Consider the following 20,345-nt stretch of genomic DNA (forward strand, 5'->3'; position numbering starts at 1 on the left):
AGCACAGCTGGATCAGTGAAAGTGCTGTATTACTCAAGAGAGCAACATGGATTAAACAATGAATGAAAGGAGGACATAGATAACAGCAGCTAGGTGTAAATTATGAGCAGTATTTTTCTATTTTTACTGAAGCACGTGGAAAAGGTAGGCACTAGGACCTGCTGTGAACCACACAGAAGGGAGGGAATAGCTTTGAGACTCCTCTCACTAAACTTTTAGAACAATCCATTTCCCAAAGAGTGTGGCAGGGAGACAGACAGAAGTGGGTGACCCAAGACCTGCTGGATGCAAAGCTTTGAAAGCAGAAGCGGGATTTGGAGTTTGGGATTATTCAACCCCTGACCTTGGAGAGAGTGAGGTGGAATATAACAGGCTTTCTGTGGAAGTTCTCCCTTACTAGGGAGAGTGAAAAAAGAAGCATTACAAGTTGGTGAGTTTTCTTTTTCTTTTAAAACTGAAGTTAGACAAAGTATAAACATATAAGGTGTGTGAATGGACTAACTATCTGAGATTATTTTGGAGACTGTGCCTTTTTCTTCCATACCTGTCATTAAGTGAAAGTGGAGCCTCTGAATTGAGATTGAGTTGAGCAGCAGCCAGTTAGTCCTCTGTGGAGGGGAGTAAATTCCATCTGGCTACAACACACAGGAGGTGCCATAAAAAGTTTAACTAGATAACGTTGTTAACATTTGTGATGCTGTGTGCTGAGACCATTTTGAGGCAGATACAACCACCTATATGCATATAAAGACTGTATGGAACATGTCAAGGTGCAGGGGAAAAGACAGACCAGGGGTGAGGATTATAGGGGGAAAAAAGGGGGGGATTCTCCAAACTTCAATGAGAACCCGCTTACTGTTCAGCAAACTCCTGGGACATCAGGTTACCTTGACTCTCCCTCTCTCCCCTTTTCCTATCTGTCTTTCTCTCCACTCATGTTACACAACCCTCAAAAGACTTGTAGATTTTGATGAGCTCCGATGTCTAACATGAAGTTAGTGAGGTTATCCATGGGTGGGGCCTGGTTCTTGTATGGATGAGCTTCTGATCAATTTTTCTTACTCTGACACGTATATTTTTAATCGTTTGTTTGTGTGTGTGCAAACAAGCGTGTGTTCTAAACACGGACCTTACGCATGCCACTCCTACAAGGGAATTCCTTTCAGGCTTTGACAAGGGAGGAATGTCACGGTGAACAAACCTTCATGTGCTCGAACCAAGATTACACACCAGGACCTTCGACATTGTCAAATAGGTGTGTTTCGCCTATCTTGTATTAATTTGATCTTACTTAATTCATGGGAAGATGTGAAAATCTTGATGTTTTGGGATGATTTTTTATTTTTTTGAAACTCACACATATCTGTAAAAGGTGTCTCAACTGACAGCATTGTATTAGTGCACTTTTGTATTTGATATTAATTCAGACTTTGTTCTTGGGCCAGGAAGTACGAATCAATAAAGAAATGGTGCTTTGGTCCATTTTAAATAGCTTTTTTTAAAACGAGGTTTTTGAGTTTTGCTGCTGTGGAGCTCAATGTGTTTCCATCACTTCTGTTTGTCCAGAGGAAGTGGAAACGCGAAGCTCCAGCAATCTGGGCATGTATCTTACATGACATGTACCTTGACATATCCAGTGCTTTGTCCTTGTTTGTTAACAAAAGAAAAAAGATTTTTTCGAAAAGAAAGTTGTTGTTTTTTTTTTTTTAACTTAATTACATCCTTTTTTTTTAAAATATCATTCTGTAGAGAAAAAAAATGAGAACTCTAAAATCAAACAGTCCAGAAATTTCAGCACATAAATTTGAGTTATTTTTATTTAGAACAAATTATTTTCTTCAATACTGCTCCTGTCATTTGAGCAACCCTGTCTCTTCCCTTACTCAGACTCTGTGCACATTCTGCAGTATGTTGGCAAGCCTGCTGTCTGTGGGGCTTTTATCATACAGCCTCGGTCACTGTTTCCGGGCCATTTGTTCACTTTCCCAAACAAATTTCAAATTCATCCCATTTTGACTACAAAATGTAGTGATTAACATGGAAATGGTGCAACTGAATATATCTTTCAAACTGCAAAGTGTACCAAGCAGCAGTGCTAAAAACAACTTAGTGTTTGTATGTGTATGGAGGGCAGATGGACAGTGCTGTTTTCCCCTGCAGACAAAGATGTCTGTGATTATTCATGACCCTCTCAGGTTTCCCTTTGAAGTTGAGTTACAGCTTTCCCTATGCTGGCACCAGTGTATTTGTGTGTGCAATTGTGTATGCGTTTATAAGTGTGTGTATGAGTGTGTTTGGGTATATGTGTAAGACAGAGACATGGAAAGAGAGAGCAGCGAGAAGCATAAAGACTTACATTTTTCATCAAGCTGCGCAAAATGTTGTGTTAATACTCTGGAACAATTGTTTTACTACTTGCGCGGTAAAGTGGATTTTTTTTTTACAATATTACAGCTGGATTCATATTTATATAATGATATTATATCTGTTATGATATTATACTCTAGCTCTTCTTTGCTACCATATTTGTATTTCATGTTTGTTTTAGTGTATACGGTGGGCTACGGTGCCAGCTGACCCTTGGATTTTAGAGTGAATAGACCCCATCACTTTGTGCAGTAATAACACAAATATTTTAGGTTAAAGCAATACAATGTAACTTCTCAAAAAGCCCATTATGGAGCTCCCCCTACAGGCTTGGAGGTAATGTACGGTTACACTGTCGTAAATACAACACCCTTTCGCTTTCACGTTTCACGTTTGTTGACGAACCGGCGAGGAGTCAGAAGGTGCAAGCTATGTCGACCGAGAAGGTAAGAGTAATCAAATGTACCTGGGAGCGTGAGAGGGGTCCATTTGTTTTTGCGGTAGGTGTGCCAGAAAGCAAGTCGAAGTACTTCCGCTCAGCTCCCGGGCCGGTCCAGCAAAGTTACATAGCGCAGTTATTCCAACTCAGACCCCCGAAGGGCATAGGAGACAGGCCAATCGTAATATTAAAACTCATTCTAGCCGCACAATTTTTTTCAAGCTGTTATTTTAAGGTAGAAATGTTACAAAGTATTGCTTTAAATGTTCCAGTTTTATTCGATGTCAGTTTTATACATGCATGAATGATGCAAATTTCACACAACATGCTTTTGAAAAGAGATGTCATAATTGTGAGACATTTACATCAATATTTCTGTGTATCTTGACAGTTTCGTGGCAAACCGCACAGCGGTTGATAGATCTGATACCTACTGACGCATCTATCGCATTTTCAGAATTATGTTGTTTCAGAATTGTGTGAAAATTTCTGACCTGTTCATGTGCACTTTCAAAGGAGTATGAGCCGATTAGTGCACTGGTACATGTGTAGCCTAGTTAGGCATCACAAATTGGATTTGTCATACAATAACTTTTACAATATAATAACAAAACTTTTTTTCCAAAATGTTCCAGTTGTCAACAACTTGCTCTCAGGTTTCAAGTTGGATTTGTATTCCACTGCCATTTTGTTTTCTGGTCTCCTCTGTGGCGAAGTAAGATGCCGCTACTTCATCAAGCACATACATCTTCAGCAAAACTATACCTGCTCAGATTATAGTAGGGAAAGGGTCCAGCCCCTAGAGACATAAAAGATGGAATGATGTGAGCTGTCTAGACTACATAGTCTTGTATAGGACACCTGGGCGGGGGAGAGGCAGTGAGTGCACACCTGGGGCCACAGTAAAACTTTGTGGAGTCACAACTTAAACTGTGTTTACACACAAAGGCAGAAATCTATAAGTGCAAATCTTTTGTTAGATTCCTAAAGCTGTGCATATGGTCCTGCAGCAGTATTCCCACTTGCTGTTCTCCATGGAAAAATGCTTGTTTGCAACACATTTTGATGGACATTCAAATGAAAACTACAGCAAAAAGTAATTGGAGCCTCATTTCATGGGTAGTTCAGTCTCATTTGTGAAGCGGAGAGAATAAAAGGTGTTTTATTCAGTGATAACTTCTGCAGAATCACAGATTAATCAGAAACTATCAACAAATAACGTAAAAGAGCCTATCACTTCTTAGGGCCAGAACTCGAGCAGAAGGGTGAAAAAAAAAATGGCTAGATTACACCCTCAAGGTTCTACAGCATCAACAGAGCTGAAAGCCATTATGCACGACTGCAATGGTTTTACATAACAATTAACTGAATCGTATTATTTACAAGGTTGTTTTTTGATCATCAGTGCATTTTTATATGAGTGTGCGTGCATGTCTGAGAGAAAAAGAAGAAAATTAATTTCTGTAAAACTGGCTGATCGAAAAAGGCATACAAATGTGTTTTATGCATACATATTGATAAATATCAAACTCCCAAGTGGCACTGAAATAGCAGTGAGCCGTGTTTTTGTAAGTAACCAATTTTATGATTGAGCTCTGTTTAGAAGCTCAGCTTCTTGGCTATACTGATGATACAATTTTTCTACAGACGCCTAAAGATGTCCACGTAAAAAGAAATCATGAGTTCAGCAAAGCCTTTATAGTGTTCCTTTAGGACTTTTTTTGGGAAAGATTACAAACCAACCAATACTTTGCTCTCAAGTAACAATAACTTTCATGAACATTCCTATCAAATCTCAAATCTTTTGTTTTATTTTAGCACTTTAATCTAATTCTCACCTTGTTTTATTTAGTTTTTTTTGTTTTTTTTGGCAGATTGAAATATATCAATTGAAAAGACCTGCTGAGTGTCACAAAAAAAATCTTCCATCGGCGCAAAAATATACATTTGAAGAAAACAAATATTTGAAGACAGCTGACACTATGAAAAAGCATGTTTATCTAAAACTGTTTTAGTCTAGCCATAACTTAAATTGTATAAAGATTTACTCTACAAGCAAAACATATAATTATGCAGAAGATTCTTGCTCTTTTTATGTGAGATATAGGAGGTTTTTTAACAGGTTCAGAAAAGATTCCTCCTGACGAAAACAGGAGAAGATAATTCATGGTTCAGAATGCAAACTCAGGACTTTGATCGTCTTTCGAGTCAATACACAGTCTGGTGTAAGAACATATGGTTTAAGAACATAAAGAAACCATTTGAAGGCTCTGTCTAGAATCAATGGTAAAGAAAAAAGGTCAGAGTTCATCCTTGGGGTTTTCGTCTGTGCCTGTGAAAGAAAACGGGCATGTGGCGGTTACTGCTGGTCAGAATCTTAAACCATAAACAGGAGCAGAGAGCAGAGCAGAAAATAATGAGAAAAAAAAACGTTTCTTTCTTTCTTTTTTTTCCCGTTTTCAGTATATTTCTCAGTATTTAACTAACCTTGTCTGCTGGCTTGTAATCTAAAAACATCTGGGATTGTTGAAGCTCAGGAGTTCATGTGGTCATCTTACAATAGGTCGATTCTAGCAATCACCCAATAGTTTAATCCCAATGTCTCAGTACCCCAAGTATCCTTGGTGAAGATACTAAACCCCATGTTGCCTCCAGTGTGATTCTCACTTTTAAGATGTTTAGGATGACTTAAGTAAACTTAAGCATAATGAACCGAGTTCATAAGAAACATTTCTAAGCTGGGATGCAGAGAGCACAGGGAAAAAAAGCATAAATTAAACATCACGTCCTTCACAAACAATTCCTCGCAATATTTTTGAGCAAGCTTATTCAACCAAACAGAATCCTTGTCAGACATGTGCAGGATTCTTCATATGGACCTGGTTTTCAGCCTCTCTGCACTGTAAAAAATTAGAAATAATGCACCCCTGTGTTTGGAGTTTTCCAGACACTGAACCCTGGACTGTTTGTGTCAGCGTTTGACTGCTGGAGATCTGATTTTGACAGGTGCTACATCAAAAGCTTTTGCCTGCCTGTGCGTGTTTCTTTTCTTATGTATAAGCATTTGCATGTGTTCTCTGTGTATGCCTCAAAAAGTGACACCATAGTGTGGAGACATGTCTGCTCATTCTGCATTAAATGCCTCTATGACTCTCAGCTATGGCTCATTATCTTTTCATGCATGTGCACGCAGCACAAACACAGTAGCTGATAAATCACCAAATGACTGAGGCCTTTCTTACAGTAAGAAAAACACTGTTGTGGTCTTAATCTGTTGACTTAGTTCATGTCTGATGTTTTGAATTGTTTCACTGCAACCCTTTTCATGTGCATATGTGTACGTTTGGATTTCTGTGATGACACTTCTCTTACCCTTTATCCTGAGTGATAGTTTGACTGCAGCTTGTCTCGACATGAAGCTCTACCTTGTTGCCATCAACAAAACAAAATTTCAATGACTCTTCAAAGATGAAAGTAGCATTTTTGCCGTAGCTTGTCAAAATATATCATTGCAACACGGAAACCTGACCTTACAAATTCCCAATATTGATATCAATTTCATTCACTTTACTATCAAAAGAGGGCACAGACAAAATAGATACATAAACCAAACCGGCACTTGGGGATTGTGCTTTGTGTACGAGAAATGTACATATGTGCATGTGAATGCATATGTATGTGTGTTTGTGTTGGATACAAATCAAAGACTTGCATACGCCTTAGCCCCAAGGATACAAACAAAGCCACTCACTATGCACTTATTTGGATTATGCTGATTTGAGAATGCACAGAATGTAGAAAGATGAGCCACCGGCTAGTCGTAACAAATCTACTGGTCCTATGCAACCAGAAGAAATTATTAAAACATTATCTCGGCTTACAGTTGTTTTAGCCAGATGGGAGCCCAAAAATTACAAGCACATTTAGAGCTTTCCAAGCAGTTTTCTCCACCTCTACCTTCACATGTACTGTATCTGTCGTCAAGTTCTGGGATGGTTAAAGCATGAGGAAACATCATGTGTCGAGAGGACATCTGGCAGGGGCAGCGCTGTAGGAGGCATATTCTTTTGTTTGCTGAATTCTCAACTAGACCTATGAATTCAGGTTTTCGGTAAATATCACTATCTAAACTGCTGCTGGAGGTCACATAGACAAACAAAAACACATGGAGCTTCACTGGAAAGCCACTTAATCTCTTTCACCATAGCTCTGCTCACACACTTAACATGGCATGCTGCTAACAGACAGAAGATGGGCCTGGGAGGTCCCTGAAAGACAGGTGGTTGACATCAGCCAGAAGGGGTGGGTAGAGGAGGGAGGGAGGGAAGGGAGATATGGAGGCAGGGAGACACAGAAGCACAGAGGGAGCGTGATGACAGAGTGATGTGGAGACCACACAGAATAGAAAATGGTGGGGTCAAGTTTTTACTAAGCAGTGTGAGACTGTAATGATACAAACACCGGGAATGACAACAACATCAGACTTGTGCCAAAGAGAAAATAAACCAAAGACTTAAAGTGACTTCAGCCATGTCTGTTGCCAGGGCCGGATGGTACAGTTACATATTAATGTATCAGATGACAAACAAATTAGAAACTAAATTCATCAAGAATGAAATTGAAAAACTGTATCTTGGAATTATAATGATGAGTTGATTACAAATCGATTTCAGCTTTGAAAGACAATCATTTTAAAACAAGGAGAATCCTTTCATGAAAAGGTGAATGATTAAACACAGCAGAAATGAAAACATATGCAAAATGTGGAGGGCTTATGATATTCTGACTGTCTAATATTTTTAGATAAGAAAATATTTTTAGAAAAAATCATATAGAAATGATCCTGTTGTGATTCCAAAAAAAAATCCTTGGCAAAAGTAGCGATGTAATTTGTGTTAATTTACTGACTACATATCAAAGTCATCCGTGCCAAGTCTTTTTACCATCTTAGCATTTCTGTGCTAATTAGTTCATTTTATCTTGCCGTCATACACTAATTATCTCAAAAGTCCATCAGTGGTCGATTCAACCAGTTAGGATGTTTTCATAGCAGAGGAATATTATCATGCAAGTTAGAGCTTTACATTTTGTTCTTTTATCCTGGAGTATAATGTTTAGTAAGTTACCCTTTTGCACCACATGTCCAGTCCAAAAGAAAATGTGTCAAATGAAATCTGTGCCACGCCAATTTAAAGCAGAAGGCATAGCTCGCTGCTAGTTTCGGTCAAAAAATTTTGACTCATCATCATTACAAGAAGGGATTTAACCAGAGCTGTTGGGAAAACTATTATTTTACTGTACTGTTCAAGATGTATACATATTAAATACACATTACAGAATCCAGGGATTGAAATTAAAAGAATTCAAAATATCTTTCATAACAAACACCTAATTTGCATCCATTTGCCCCCACCCAATGCTGTGGAGTCAGACAAGAGCACTGCATAAGTAGGGCATAATAAAACATACTATGCACGTCTATACGCCCACATTTGACAATTTGATGCTAACATACCTGGGCAATTTAATCATAATCTTATTCATGACGCTGTGAAAAGCCTTAAAGCACGGATTGATCTTGTAAAATGAATCAAACTCGATATAATGAGCTGAATGACTCACACTCACATTAGGCAGTGATTTATATCATAAACACAACTGTGATTTATTTCACGTAATAACTATTTATGAGTTTCTTCACATCACAAACATGCTGATTTTCTCCATGAAGGTTATTATCGACATGGATGGACCATTGTCTTTCATAATGTTACGGTATTCATGTTGCATTCTGGCATATGCATTAAAGATAAAGAAGCAAAACAATCTAAAACAGTTCTAAGAAAGTCAATTTTCTGGCAGCTGGAGCAAACATAGGAGAACATTTTTTCTGTTAAAGCTATTGAGTGAAGAAACACAATGCTGAGACTCCACGCCATGTATCCCAGAGTGCTTTGGAACTCCCCATAGCCTGTTTTCTCCCTTCAACACTGTCCTTGAACTATTTTTTCATTTCTCCATCTTTGTCACCCTACGACCTTGTCCTTCCTTGTTCTCCTTTGGCCTATCATATGCTCTTTGTTTGTACAATTCCCACATCATCTTACTGCCCATCTGTATTCCGCTCTCCATAACTTGTTGCCTCTCCCCATCCCTTGATGTCTCTGATTTCTGGCTGTCCATCCCTCTCTCTTCATCCCTGTCTATTGCCAGACAGGCATTCTTGTCTCTGGGCTTCCTCTTTCTTTGCTGCTATGGGATTTTAGATTCTCACCAGGAATGGGGGAGTTATTACCATGGCCATGCCAAAAGATTAACCACTTGTCATGAGAAAATTGTTGAATGTCAAGGTCATAAAAACTAGAGTTCTGGAAAACATGTTAATCATATTGTTCGTCCTGCCTTCAAGGCCTTGAGGACTGGCCTCCCACGTCCACTGGTCCACTACAAGGAGAGAGTGGGTTTTCCAAGGATGGGCCCAATTAAAGGGAGGGAAAATGGTGGAGAAGAAGGGAGAAATAAGTTTTCACTGAAAAAAAAAACCTGGCTGCGGTTTTACCTCAATGTCAAAAGACCCTCATCTGAGGAGTTCTGCTGAAGTCCATAACAGGAACTCACAGCTTCGAACAGTATTACATCATGAAACTTCACTGTCTGTGGGAGGACCTTTCACTCAATTACAGTAGAACTGGGGGATGGTGGTTGTGTCAAAGACAAAGGCTTAGTCTGTCGGTACCTCCCACACATACGGTTGTGGTGCATCAAGCGCAGCATGGTTGTAGTGAAAGTTCAAAATTTGTCAACCCAACTTGGATCAACCTTTTTTTTGTTTGTTTAATCTAAAAAAAAAAGATCAATATTAGATTAGCACCATTGTGTAAAACAATGAACCACAATGCCATAGGGACTTCAGGAGTGGTAGACACTGCAGCGTCAAACCCAGAAAACAGATCATCCATTTATGTCATTATTGAACAACCCCCCACTTCAGGCCAGCTGCTCTAGAGAAGTCACATCACATATGTTGGTGTTTGATGAAAAAATTCCAATACTTTTCCAAGATAGACCTGACCCTTTCATAAAGATAAACATAAAAATACTTGACAAACTTAAACAAACCAATCAATAAATCCCTTGTTAAGAGCTGCATTGTTTCACTTTAATCAAATAAAATTACAGATGAAATGAAAGTAAGCTAAAATGTTTATTTTGGATTCCTCACACAGCTTCCACAATGGTTTATTCTTTCTTTCATACTGGATCATTGTTCAAGTTACTGTAAGACGATGTGCAACAATAGCAGAATAAAGATTGAGGTAACTCCATTTTCATGTCTGCTTTGTGTCACTGTTGGCCTTTTAAACCACAAATGAATATGGAACAGCATTGTCAGGAAAGAAAATATGAAAAAATCTGCTGCTCCTAGTCCTGTTTGTTGCTTGAGATGTGGGAAAGTGCAGCTGAGAGGCAGATTTAAAAAGAGATGTACAGTTTATAGCAAGGCCTGTGATTCCTGGAACTCTTTTTAGTCCGTTTAGTCTTTTTAGGCCTGGATTATCTTGCTGCTTAGTTGCGGCCCTAGTTTAAGACGGTCATTAGTGGAAAAGAGAGACAGTATCTGATCTTAAGTGAAACGGTCAGTGGATCTGATCAGAAAATGGTTGTGTAATTTTCCTTAGATACAAGGATATAATGATCCAACCCAGTGCTCTGCACCTAAACACATGCACTTGAATGGTTCTAAAATCTGTTCACTGTTAGTCTCAGAAAGAGGCATGTATTCAGGAAGTTACCTCTGGTATATAACAGTGAGCAGCAGGTCAAATTCCAGGAGTAAAAATGAGGAGACAGATAAATGAAAGACAGACAGAGAGAAAGAGAAGCAGAGAAAAGCATGAAAGATCCGGATGAAGACGCTGGCTCTTTGCCAATCGTTCCATGTACTTTCCAAACTGTGGCTCCCAGTTTCTCTGGTACTCAGGATGACTTGATAGATGTACACATGCTTTTATTTTACCACAGTTGATGGTAAAAACTTGATGATCCACTTATGATCAGCGCAGGCTATTTGATAACTGCTAATCAGTCTTCAATCTTCCATTGCTTAATTTACAGCTTCATCACATGTAAGTTTATTTGAAATAATTTTAGTGTCTTACTGATTTCTATTACTAGAAATCGTTCTAGTAAATGTGTATACCTGCCTGCCTCAGTGTAGCTGTGGTTGCCCGTAGCATTTCGGTGAAAGGTCAGTCTTTTGCTAGTTAGAGATACATTTGAAAGTTGGAAATTCTCTACCTCTTTGTTATTTGCTCCATGCATGTTTTACTTTTGCACACAGTAAACCTGTCCGATTTAAAGGTGGGGTATGAGATCTTGGAAAAACGGTTCCTGCAAGCTATATTTTTGAAAATACACAACCTTGCCTCTCCCTTCAGCCCACCCCTCGAAACCACGCCTTCAAAACACATGAACGAGTCACGAGTCTGTGAATGCGCGGGGGGGAGGGGGGCTGACGGTTGATTGGCATGTCAGAATCCAATAGAAGTCACTCTCATTATTACTTCTATTGGTCAGACATTTCCTCTTGCTACACCCTCTACAATGGACTAAAATATTAATTTTTTTTTCCAAACATTCTATTTTAGTGGGTGCAATGGGGTCGTGAGGAGGTTTTCAGACAATATGATAAAAAATGCTCCAGAAAACATCTCATACCCCCACCTTTTTTTCTGCATATCTTGCATCATTTCTCATCCACTGAGGGCTAAAGCTTTTCAGCAGGTTGTGAGTGTCTGTCAGGACAGCGATGGACATCCATGTTTGCTTACCCTACTCTTGACTTCAAAATAAAGGGCAGAGAGAAAAAGGATCAGATAGGTTCAACCAGAAGCTTATTGTTGTATGAAGACTGCATTATATGTTATATAACTAGTTTTGCAAACCTTTTTTAAAGCTGCCATACACTCCATGCCAAAGGAGCAAGACACAAAATGATAGATATTCAATACACAGAAAAATACCTTTCAGAACTTTAAATAGATATCCATCCATCCATTTTCCATACTCACTTTATCCTATTTAGACACATGGGAGGTTTGAGCCGAGTTCCGTTGTCCTGGGTCGATGAGTAAGTCCTGGACAGGGACTGTTCCATCACAGGTCTTACAGAGAGAACCAGACAACTAGTCATGCTCACACTCATACGTACAGTCAATTAAGAGCCACCATTTAACCAAACGTGCACATCTTTCAATTTGGGGAGAAATCAGCAGCGAGAGCCTTGCAAACCCCCACACAGAAAAGCTTTTGGATTAAATCAGGAACCTGTGTAGTGACGGTACTCACCGCTGCTCCACTGTGTGACCTCTGTGGAGATATTTCCTAGTAAGAGTTTGAAAAACACCAGCCCAAGTGAGCAACACACGAACAGTCTGCATTTAGTCTAAGGCCTTTTCATACAGTAGTATGGGTGAAGTTGTTTTTATTAGTGTTATAATGATTTCAGAAGGGTATGAGGGTGTTTTGCTTGAAAAACGTAAAGCAATAAACCTAAAAAATAAAAAAACTAATGGAAGTATACCAGCTGCCTGTTGAAATACTATTCAAGTCTTATGATGGTCATCCCATTATATACAAAGTTGACAGCTTGTTGAAGGCATGATGCATCAATTGAAAACTGCTGGCTGTAACACGAAAGACACGTTGGCCACAGTTACTCTACTGAAACCGCACAATGTTACAGCAAGACACTGTCCAGCACTTGATTAAATTTAAGAATGGCAAAGTGAATACTACAACATTGTAACTGTTATTATCTGCATGTAGTTGCAAGTCTTCTCCTTGTCAGTGCAGAGTAAGCAATTTTCCAGATTTCCCCCCACGGGGTGAGCCATGTTCTTTGGACAAAATGCCTCACACAAAAAGAGGTCTAGACTAAAGTCCATAATGTTTTGGTTCTCCCTCGATACTGAGAATCATGGGTATATTGAAGGGCTCCAAGGTTTTTAGTTTGTTATGTGAAAAAAAAAGCATCTTTTTCACAGCAGTCATTTTAATATGAACTAATCGCAGGTGTTACTAATCACACTAATTAGCATCTGTGCTTAACCACCCTTCCGAGTCTTAGTGGCGTCAGAGAGAAAAGTTTGAAACGGGTTTGTTTCCATTTCTTATGATCACTAAGTGTCTTATGTGCAGCAGACACAGAAGTCAGAGCGCTCTCAATTTGGAGAATCAGAGGTTTTTCTGATGGGAATCTGGCAACAGATGAGCAGTTACGAAGGGCAAGAAAAATGTAGGCAATAAGATTTGGTGGGAATTGTGCAAAGAAAAGAGCACAAGATTGTCACAAGGAAAGCAAAGACCAAGGTTGCAGAAACAGAGCATTCTTCCCATTCTGAAACTGCTAAAAAAAAATTAATAAATATACTGCCGACATAATATGTCAGGCATATCAGAAGTCATTTTTTTCTGTGTAAGAGGACGTGTCCATTTTGATAATAGATTTTGCAACTTCGCACGCCTTTTATATACTGGGGGGGGGGGGCTGTGTTAACACACTAAACCAAAGAGAAACGCTAAAAAACACAATGTAGCCTCATTAAAACCTATGAAACTTTTTGTAGAAATATTACATTTTGTTTTGCCATTACTATTAAAAACATTTAAATTCACAAGCTGAAGCGTGGTTAAGTACCGTAGAGTTTCTTAGACTGCCTGACCTGTGCTGTGTATAACATCTACAAGAGTTTTGTTTTTCCAAGAAACGTCTGCTTCATCATGTTTTTAACACACGTTGCATTACATCACTTTACATGAGAGAAACTCCATTCAAGGCAGTATCTTGGCTGGTGTATCAGTTTCCCATGGCAGCTTTTCTAAACTGTGAAAGGGAAACTCTATTTGCATTGTACAGGTTGTGCAGTTAAGAGCGAGTAGACAAGAACTGGAAGCTGTACAATCCATATTACAGCCACAATAGTGTTGCTGCAACATTCTTGAATTCAAGCTGGAATATTAATTTGAAGTTAAACATTTTCAAAAGAGAGATTGAATCATGAGAGAAAGGAGCGAGCTGACCTGGCAGTCATCCAGCTCGACGATCATTTTCAGTGGTTGACAGCAGGAGGAACTGCACTACACTGAGCTGACGAGAGACACGGAAAAACTGTTTACCTTTCTGTGTTTTATTCTCTGCATCTCCCTCTCTCTGTCTCCTTTTTTCCTCTCTTCTCTACCTCTGCTACTGTCAGTCTCTCTTTCTCACCCCCTCATAATCTGATGCAGTTGTCGTCACTCTGAGAGACGTGTGTGTTTGGTTGAGAGAAGCGTTGACATGCCGCTCCTGCACATCTTTTAACAGGGACTTGTAAGTAATGGCTAATGTATCACACAGATACGGAGAAGCTCTGGCTCACTGTAAACTAACCCCACACTGATAGCAGGCAATATTCTTTCTTTTGTGTTTTTGCCAACCTGAATCACTTTCAATAACTTTAATAAGAACTTTAATCAAATGCTGTAATTTGGCACTTTGTTGGTACTAGATTCTGATCAGTATATCATTTTGTGGACTGGCAGACCAAATGAAAATTTGTTACTGGCCAACATTACAAAGTCAGTACCAGTAACAGTGTGGCTGGGCTCCAGTGCCTTTGGCTACATAATTTTTCTCTGTCTGAAGTGTTTTCCTCTCATGCTGCCCAGCCATTGGTTTTCCTTGGTCACAACCTCACAGCTGTGGAACTTATGTCTTCTTTCCACTTATCAACTTTGGAAATCTTGCTTCACCGGGTGGTGCCACGTGGTGCATGGAACGATCATGCCATCGTAGCATGTGAAAATGATGAATGACGCAATAGAAAATGTTCCAGATTCACTGACTGGTAAAGGTTTGGCCAATTGTGAGAATGGGAACCTCCTTACAGTAAACCATCTTACCAAATCTGTTCTCGTAAAAGAAAACAAAAAAAACATCCTCCATGGCACCTGCACAATGTTTGATTCATAAAAGCATACTGAAAGACTGCTTTGTGTATACGGCTGCATATTACTACAATGTGTTAACTCTCTGAAAATATGAATCATACAGTTTCTGTTGTTTTAATGGTTTTCAAATTCCTTTGTCATTGTTCCTTGGTCATTGGACTGTGTCTTGTTAGCTTTCTTTCTCTTCAGGACATCTCCTGCTTGTGTTTGTGTGTCAGATTTTTTGGCCTGGATACCAAGGAGGGAGGCCTGTCCTGTGAAGGGGGCCTCGCACACCACTCCGACACAACCGTTTTTACATAGGCCAATGTCAAGTTTTTTCTGTTTTTTGTTACTTCAAAAAGTTAGCAACGTTTGCAACGTAATTTGTGACGTTAGCCAATTTGTAAGAGTTGTCAACCTGTAGAAAATTGAGAATTGAGCATGTGGTTTAAAAGTAGTTTGATTGGGTACATTTTAAGACTTGACCAAGTCATTTGACTAAACCTAACCAAACAGGGAGCCAAGCAAAGGTAAATGGAAACCTAAAATAAATTAACTGATTCAGGTTTCCTGGATGCCATTCCCTGATTTCTGTACTGTGTCCTTACCCCCCCAACCTCCTAATGTTGACATGTCACTAAAGCAAGAACCTTTCTCTTGGGTTAAGTGAATAAAATTAATGAAAAAAAAGGACTCAATCAATCAATAGATTGCATTAGTTTTAGCAATCAATTGCCTTCCTCCAATGTCTATGCATGTAAAACATTTTCAGCTAAATCTCTATCCTTTGCTAATTCAATACCTTTAAAGTCTGGCTGAAATATTGAACTTTCCAGTGCAGCCGCAAGTACACAGTTCCTTGAGATAAATGTAGCCCTGTTTCTACGAAACCATAAAACAAACACTTTTTGGAACACATCCATATCCTTTTCAGTCTTCAGGAGAATCTCACTACTTTGTGTTTGCATGGCTGAGAAATGTTTGTGTTTGTTGTTCTGTATACAGTCTTTGTGCGAGAGGGTCAGAGTGATAGTCAGACAGATTCTGATCCAGTGTCGAAGTAATCCTTTAAGCCAGAGGTGCTGTGTAAACTGCTCTGACCCCTGCGCTCCTGCGACGCAGTGTTTATGCTGGCTCCACTGGTATTAAACACGAGCCACATATTTTTAACATTAGGATTCTCCAGGCTCACCCGGGGCCATGTAAATAGTGGGGCTGCCCATCAGCCTCAATCAGTCAACTCACTGCCTCACCTCCATATGTGTATATGTGTGGGTGAGTGTGTTTGATTGTGTTTATTGAAGTCCAAAGATATCAGTGTTAAAAGTCAACTCCTCAAACCCATAGCTGTCTCCATCAGCCGCAGTTGGAGTCAGCAACTGTAGCTCAGGAGGTCGTCTGCCAATCAGAGGGTTGGTGGGTCAATCCCCGGACTACAAGTGTCCCTGCATAGTCTGTAACATTGAGCAAGATGTGCTGTTTGAGTGTGTGAGAATGGGATATCGTGGCATGTAGACTGTCACCCAAGAAACACAATAGTACCACAATGTAGAAGTATTTGCAACAACAGATATTATCTAAATGCGCTCGGCTAAACAGTGCATTTCATTTATACCTAAGTAAAATACTTGAGTTCCTATGCAAACACCATCACAGTTACTTCTCATCACTTCCTAGTAGATCACCATGCGTAGAAAATAAAGGCACAAAAAAAGAACAAGAAAATCATGTCCCTTGACAATTCTTAGCTTGTGGGAAAATACCTGAAGAGGGATTTAAGGCACTAAATATCCCTCTTGCAGCCTATTTGATATTTCTAATGGGAACAGAGCCAGTGACATTTTGATACGTCTCAGCTGCTTGACAGGGTCTTTGTCGACTGATGTTCAAAGCAAAGCAGGCAACAGTGACCCCTTCTGGTTGACATCTGCCACAGTGGGAGGATTCAAGTACAAGTACATTCTCCAGAACATCTGACTGCTACAGAAGCTTAAGACAAAAATAGAAAATGTTTCCTGTTTGCAGAGATTATCATTCATCATTAACTGCTTCATGAGCTGTTCTATATCCAGCCAGAGGCCTGCTCCTCTCACAACAAGGTGGTAAAATGAAACGTGTAAAGGTAAATATTTACAACACCCGTAAGCTTTGAGGTATTCCAACACCGAACCAGCATGATATTTCTTTTACAAAACATTGCAGATAAGTCTAAAATACTGACAGGTCAGTTTAAACTCACCTCAGTGACCTTCTGAGTGTTTGCGTGGGAGGACTTGTGTGTTCATACACACCATGGTATCCAAGCATGTAAACAATCCTTCAAAACAGTCTTACAAGCATTCCAACATCCACATGAATGGCATGTCTGTTTAGAAACTTCCTGTGAGTATGACTAATTTTGAATGCAGGTGTTCACTTCCTCTGTTATTGGCACATGTGCGAGGTTCTATACATTGAATATATAGTACATAGCATCTAATGAGGTGTGAAATTCCCCACGTTCAAATAGCTTTCAAGTCTGAGCTCTAGGAGTTAAACATGGTGAGTGTGTGTGTGTGTGTACTTTGCATTAGATTAGGTCAAAAAATGATAAACGGAATATTACTGAAAAAAGGTGGTGAAAAAAGATTGAGTGGTGAGCTTTGCAGCCCAAACAAAATCATCCTCATCCCTCTTCAACCACGTTTATCTGCTTGATTGACGTCAGTGTAGATTTTAAACTCGCACTCACACTATCTCAGTGATGTGTGTGATTATATTTTGACCCTTTAATTGGAACTTCGAATAAACATTGTTTTCAGACGATCCCTTCCATTCTTTTGAATAATCAATACAAGGATGTGCTTCACTTAGTTCTCATCTGTATTTTAGATTAACTGTAAATAAATAGTTTCAACCTAACTTTAAAAAGTTGAAACTGCAGATGGTTTTTGTAAAAATGTCATTCGTCCAAATGTGTGTGTTGCAGAGCTGTGGTTCAGGGGGTCCAGGTGGCAGGCATGAGGGGCCCGGCCTGCATTGGAGTCTGGCTATAGAGTCCACAGGGGCTCCCTCTTCAACTGGACACATTCCACAGGTACATAAACACTCACTACAGCAATGCGCCAAAAAAGACACACCCAAAGATCTTGCTGTGGTGGGAAAATGGACAAAACCTTTGTTGTTAACAGATCGATTATATGTCAAAAAACACCCATTTTTACTCAATCCATAAAAACACTATTTCTCACAATCAAATAGGTAATTTATTCATACAGTTAAATACAACCCATACTGGTGTCCTGTAAAGTATAGCTCCTTCGAGCGTAAAGTTGGGTACTCGTCAGAGCAACATTACTTGGGCAGGGTTAGATATCAAAATTACTTTGGAAGGCTTAAAAAACAATAATGGCTATAATAAACTCTTTACAACATGACCACCACCCAAATGGATGCCATTCTTACACTTCATATGCAGTTGCTAACACAACATGTAATTACAATATAATTACTGAACGTAATTATAGGTCGTAGCTGCCTACATTAACAATGCAACAAAGCATTAATTATACGTTAACCAATAAGCACATTTTAGGGGAGAAGAATGCTGAAAAAAATTAAAGCTGACAGATCTATCAGCACCAGAAAAATTCCTTGTAAATCTCAACACAGTCTGTAAAGTCACTGCTTTTTGAGAGAAATCATAAAGAATTTAAGCATTTTAACGTTTTTTTTTTTCTGTTCCCCTCAGGACGTGTGCCCATGAGGTCGTCACCACTGGTCCTGCTCCTCCTGATCGGCGTCCAGGCTGTACTGAACATGGGAGGTGGACTGGCCCGCAGCGCCGGGGCAGCCAACCACAAAATAGGACAGCAGACAGTAGCCAATCACAGAGCAGGACGGCAGGACACAGCAGCCAAGGACCATCTTTCAGAGGACCATACTTCAAAGCACCATCACAGGACCAGTCACCACAGGACCAAGAGGCCCCATCAGGCAGCTTCACACATGCCAGACAGGAGCCCTCTTATCAGGCAGTCCACACTGGGTTCCTCCCCTGACCCCTCCAGCCCAGTTGTGGACCCCAAGCTCTTCTCTAAGAGACGTTACCGCCCCTCACCTCGTGTTGTATTCAGTGAGGTGCCTCCATCGCATGACGCCCTGGCAGGTGAGGGCTATGACATAGAAGGGGTGAGGGGGGTGAGGGTAAGGCGCAGAGCGGGATCACACACCATGCATCGAGGAGAATACTCAGTATGTGACAGCATAAATAACTGGGTAGGCAACCTGACACGAGCCACAGACATAGCTGGAAATGAGGTGACAGTTTTACCCAATGTTACAATCAACAACGTGGTGAAGAAACAGTTCTTTTATGAGACCACCTGTCGATCACCAACACACAGGGGCTCTGGGACCGCAAATGGGGGACGGCCCGGGGGACGGGGTGGCAAACAGGGTTCCAAACCGGGCAACTCAGGCTGCCTTGGCATCGACAACCGTCACTGGAACTCTTACTGCACCAACACACACATATTCGTTAGTGCCCTCACCACCTTCAAGGAACGGACAGCCTGGCGTTTCATCCGCATCAATGCCGCGTGTGTGTGCGTTCTCAGCCGGAAGTCTTGGGGGGGAAGGCTTGGGCACTGACTGAGGAGGACAACTCCAGAACACTGAACTATGAACCAAGCACACACACACATTTCTCTTAAACAGCCACTGCAGCTTTATTGCCAATACTGTAGTCCTTTCCCCCACCTCCAAACAACACACTCCCACTGACCACAGCATTCAATCCACACACACGCACACACACTTTCATTCAACCCCTCAGTCCCTGACCCTACCTCAGTCAGAGAAGTCCTGGTTATTTTAAGTTATGAGGACTGCATGTCATATTTATGGTTTATACAGTCAAATATGAAAATATATACAGTATGTGTATATATACAAAATGAGTTCAAGCTTTTAATGTTGATGTTATTGTTGTTGTGTTGTTCATGCTGTTATTTATTAAACGCCTCAGTACTTGCCTGGTTTGTGGTGTCAATTTAAGATGTGGTTCCTCACATCTGAACTTTAAAGCTCCTCCGTCACTGGATTAATATTATTTGAATGATCACACGTCTCTGGAGTGTCCCTCAACTCAAGGCTGCTTTCCAGTCACGTTGAGCTCACTCTTTTTATTTAAACTTCTACATAGTTACAATTTTCCCTTCATATTTCCATGTTCTAAGGGAAACAGTTCTGCTTCTTTGTTTTTTCTGTTTCTTAGTTATCTTTTTTGTAACTACGAGAACAAAATATCTTGATAAAGATGGTTCCAAACAACTTCCCAAGTGTTTTAAGTCAGTCAAAAATAACAAGAACCTGAGAAACTAGATCCATCTCCTTACTGTGATTTATTCGAAATTTCAGGTGACTTGTTTCAGGTGACCTTAGCCTCTCCTCAAGACAGCTGATACAGTGCAGAATTAGCCCCAGGAGAACACAGATCAGAAAGCTGTCACCTGAGAAATTCATAGCGGATCCAGACTCTTTCCAGCGTGCAGGAATGTTTTTTCCCACTTTACAATGATGAGCG

The 20,345-nt window shown here is 40.0% G+C and overlaps 1 protein-coding gene across 2 annotated transcripts; it reads left to right on the forward strand.

Moving 5' to 3' along the window:
• Window positions 1-242: 242 nt before the first annotated feature.
• LOC142390294 (nerve growth factor-like) lies at window positions 243-19,776 on the forward strand. 2 transcript variants are annotated; one of them, XM_075475688.1, is made up of 3 exons: window positions 243-430; window positions 17,748-17,855; window positions 18,510-19,776. In XM_075475688.1, exon 3 carries the CDS (start codon window positions 18,521-18,523, stop codon window positions 19,409-19,411), a length of 891 nt encoding a protein of 296 aa, XP_075331803.1. In that variant the 5' UTR covers window positions 243-430; window positions 17,748-17,855; window positions 18,510-18,520; the 3' UTR covers window positions 19,412-19,776. The 2 variants fall into 2 exon arrangements, with proteins under 2 accessions (XP_075331803.1, XP_075331804.1); XM_075475689.1 differs by lacking the exon at window positions 243-430 and adding an exon at window positions 1,177-1,255.
• The last annotated feature ends 569 nt before the right edge of the window (window positions 19,777-20,345 follow it).

Source organism: Odontesthes bonariensis, chromosome 10 (genome assembly GCF_027942865.1).
Source record: "Odontesthes bonariensis isolate fOdoBon6 chromosome 10, fOdoBon6.hap1, whole genome shotgun sequence".
Lineage (NCBI taxonomy): Eukaryota > Metazoa > Chordata > Actinopteri > Atheriniformes > Atherinopsidae > Odontesthes > Odontesthes bonariensis.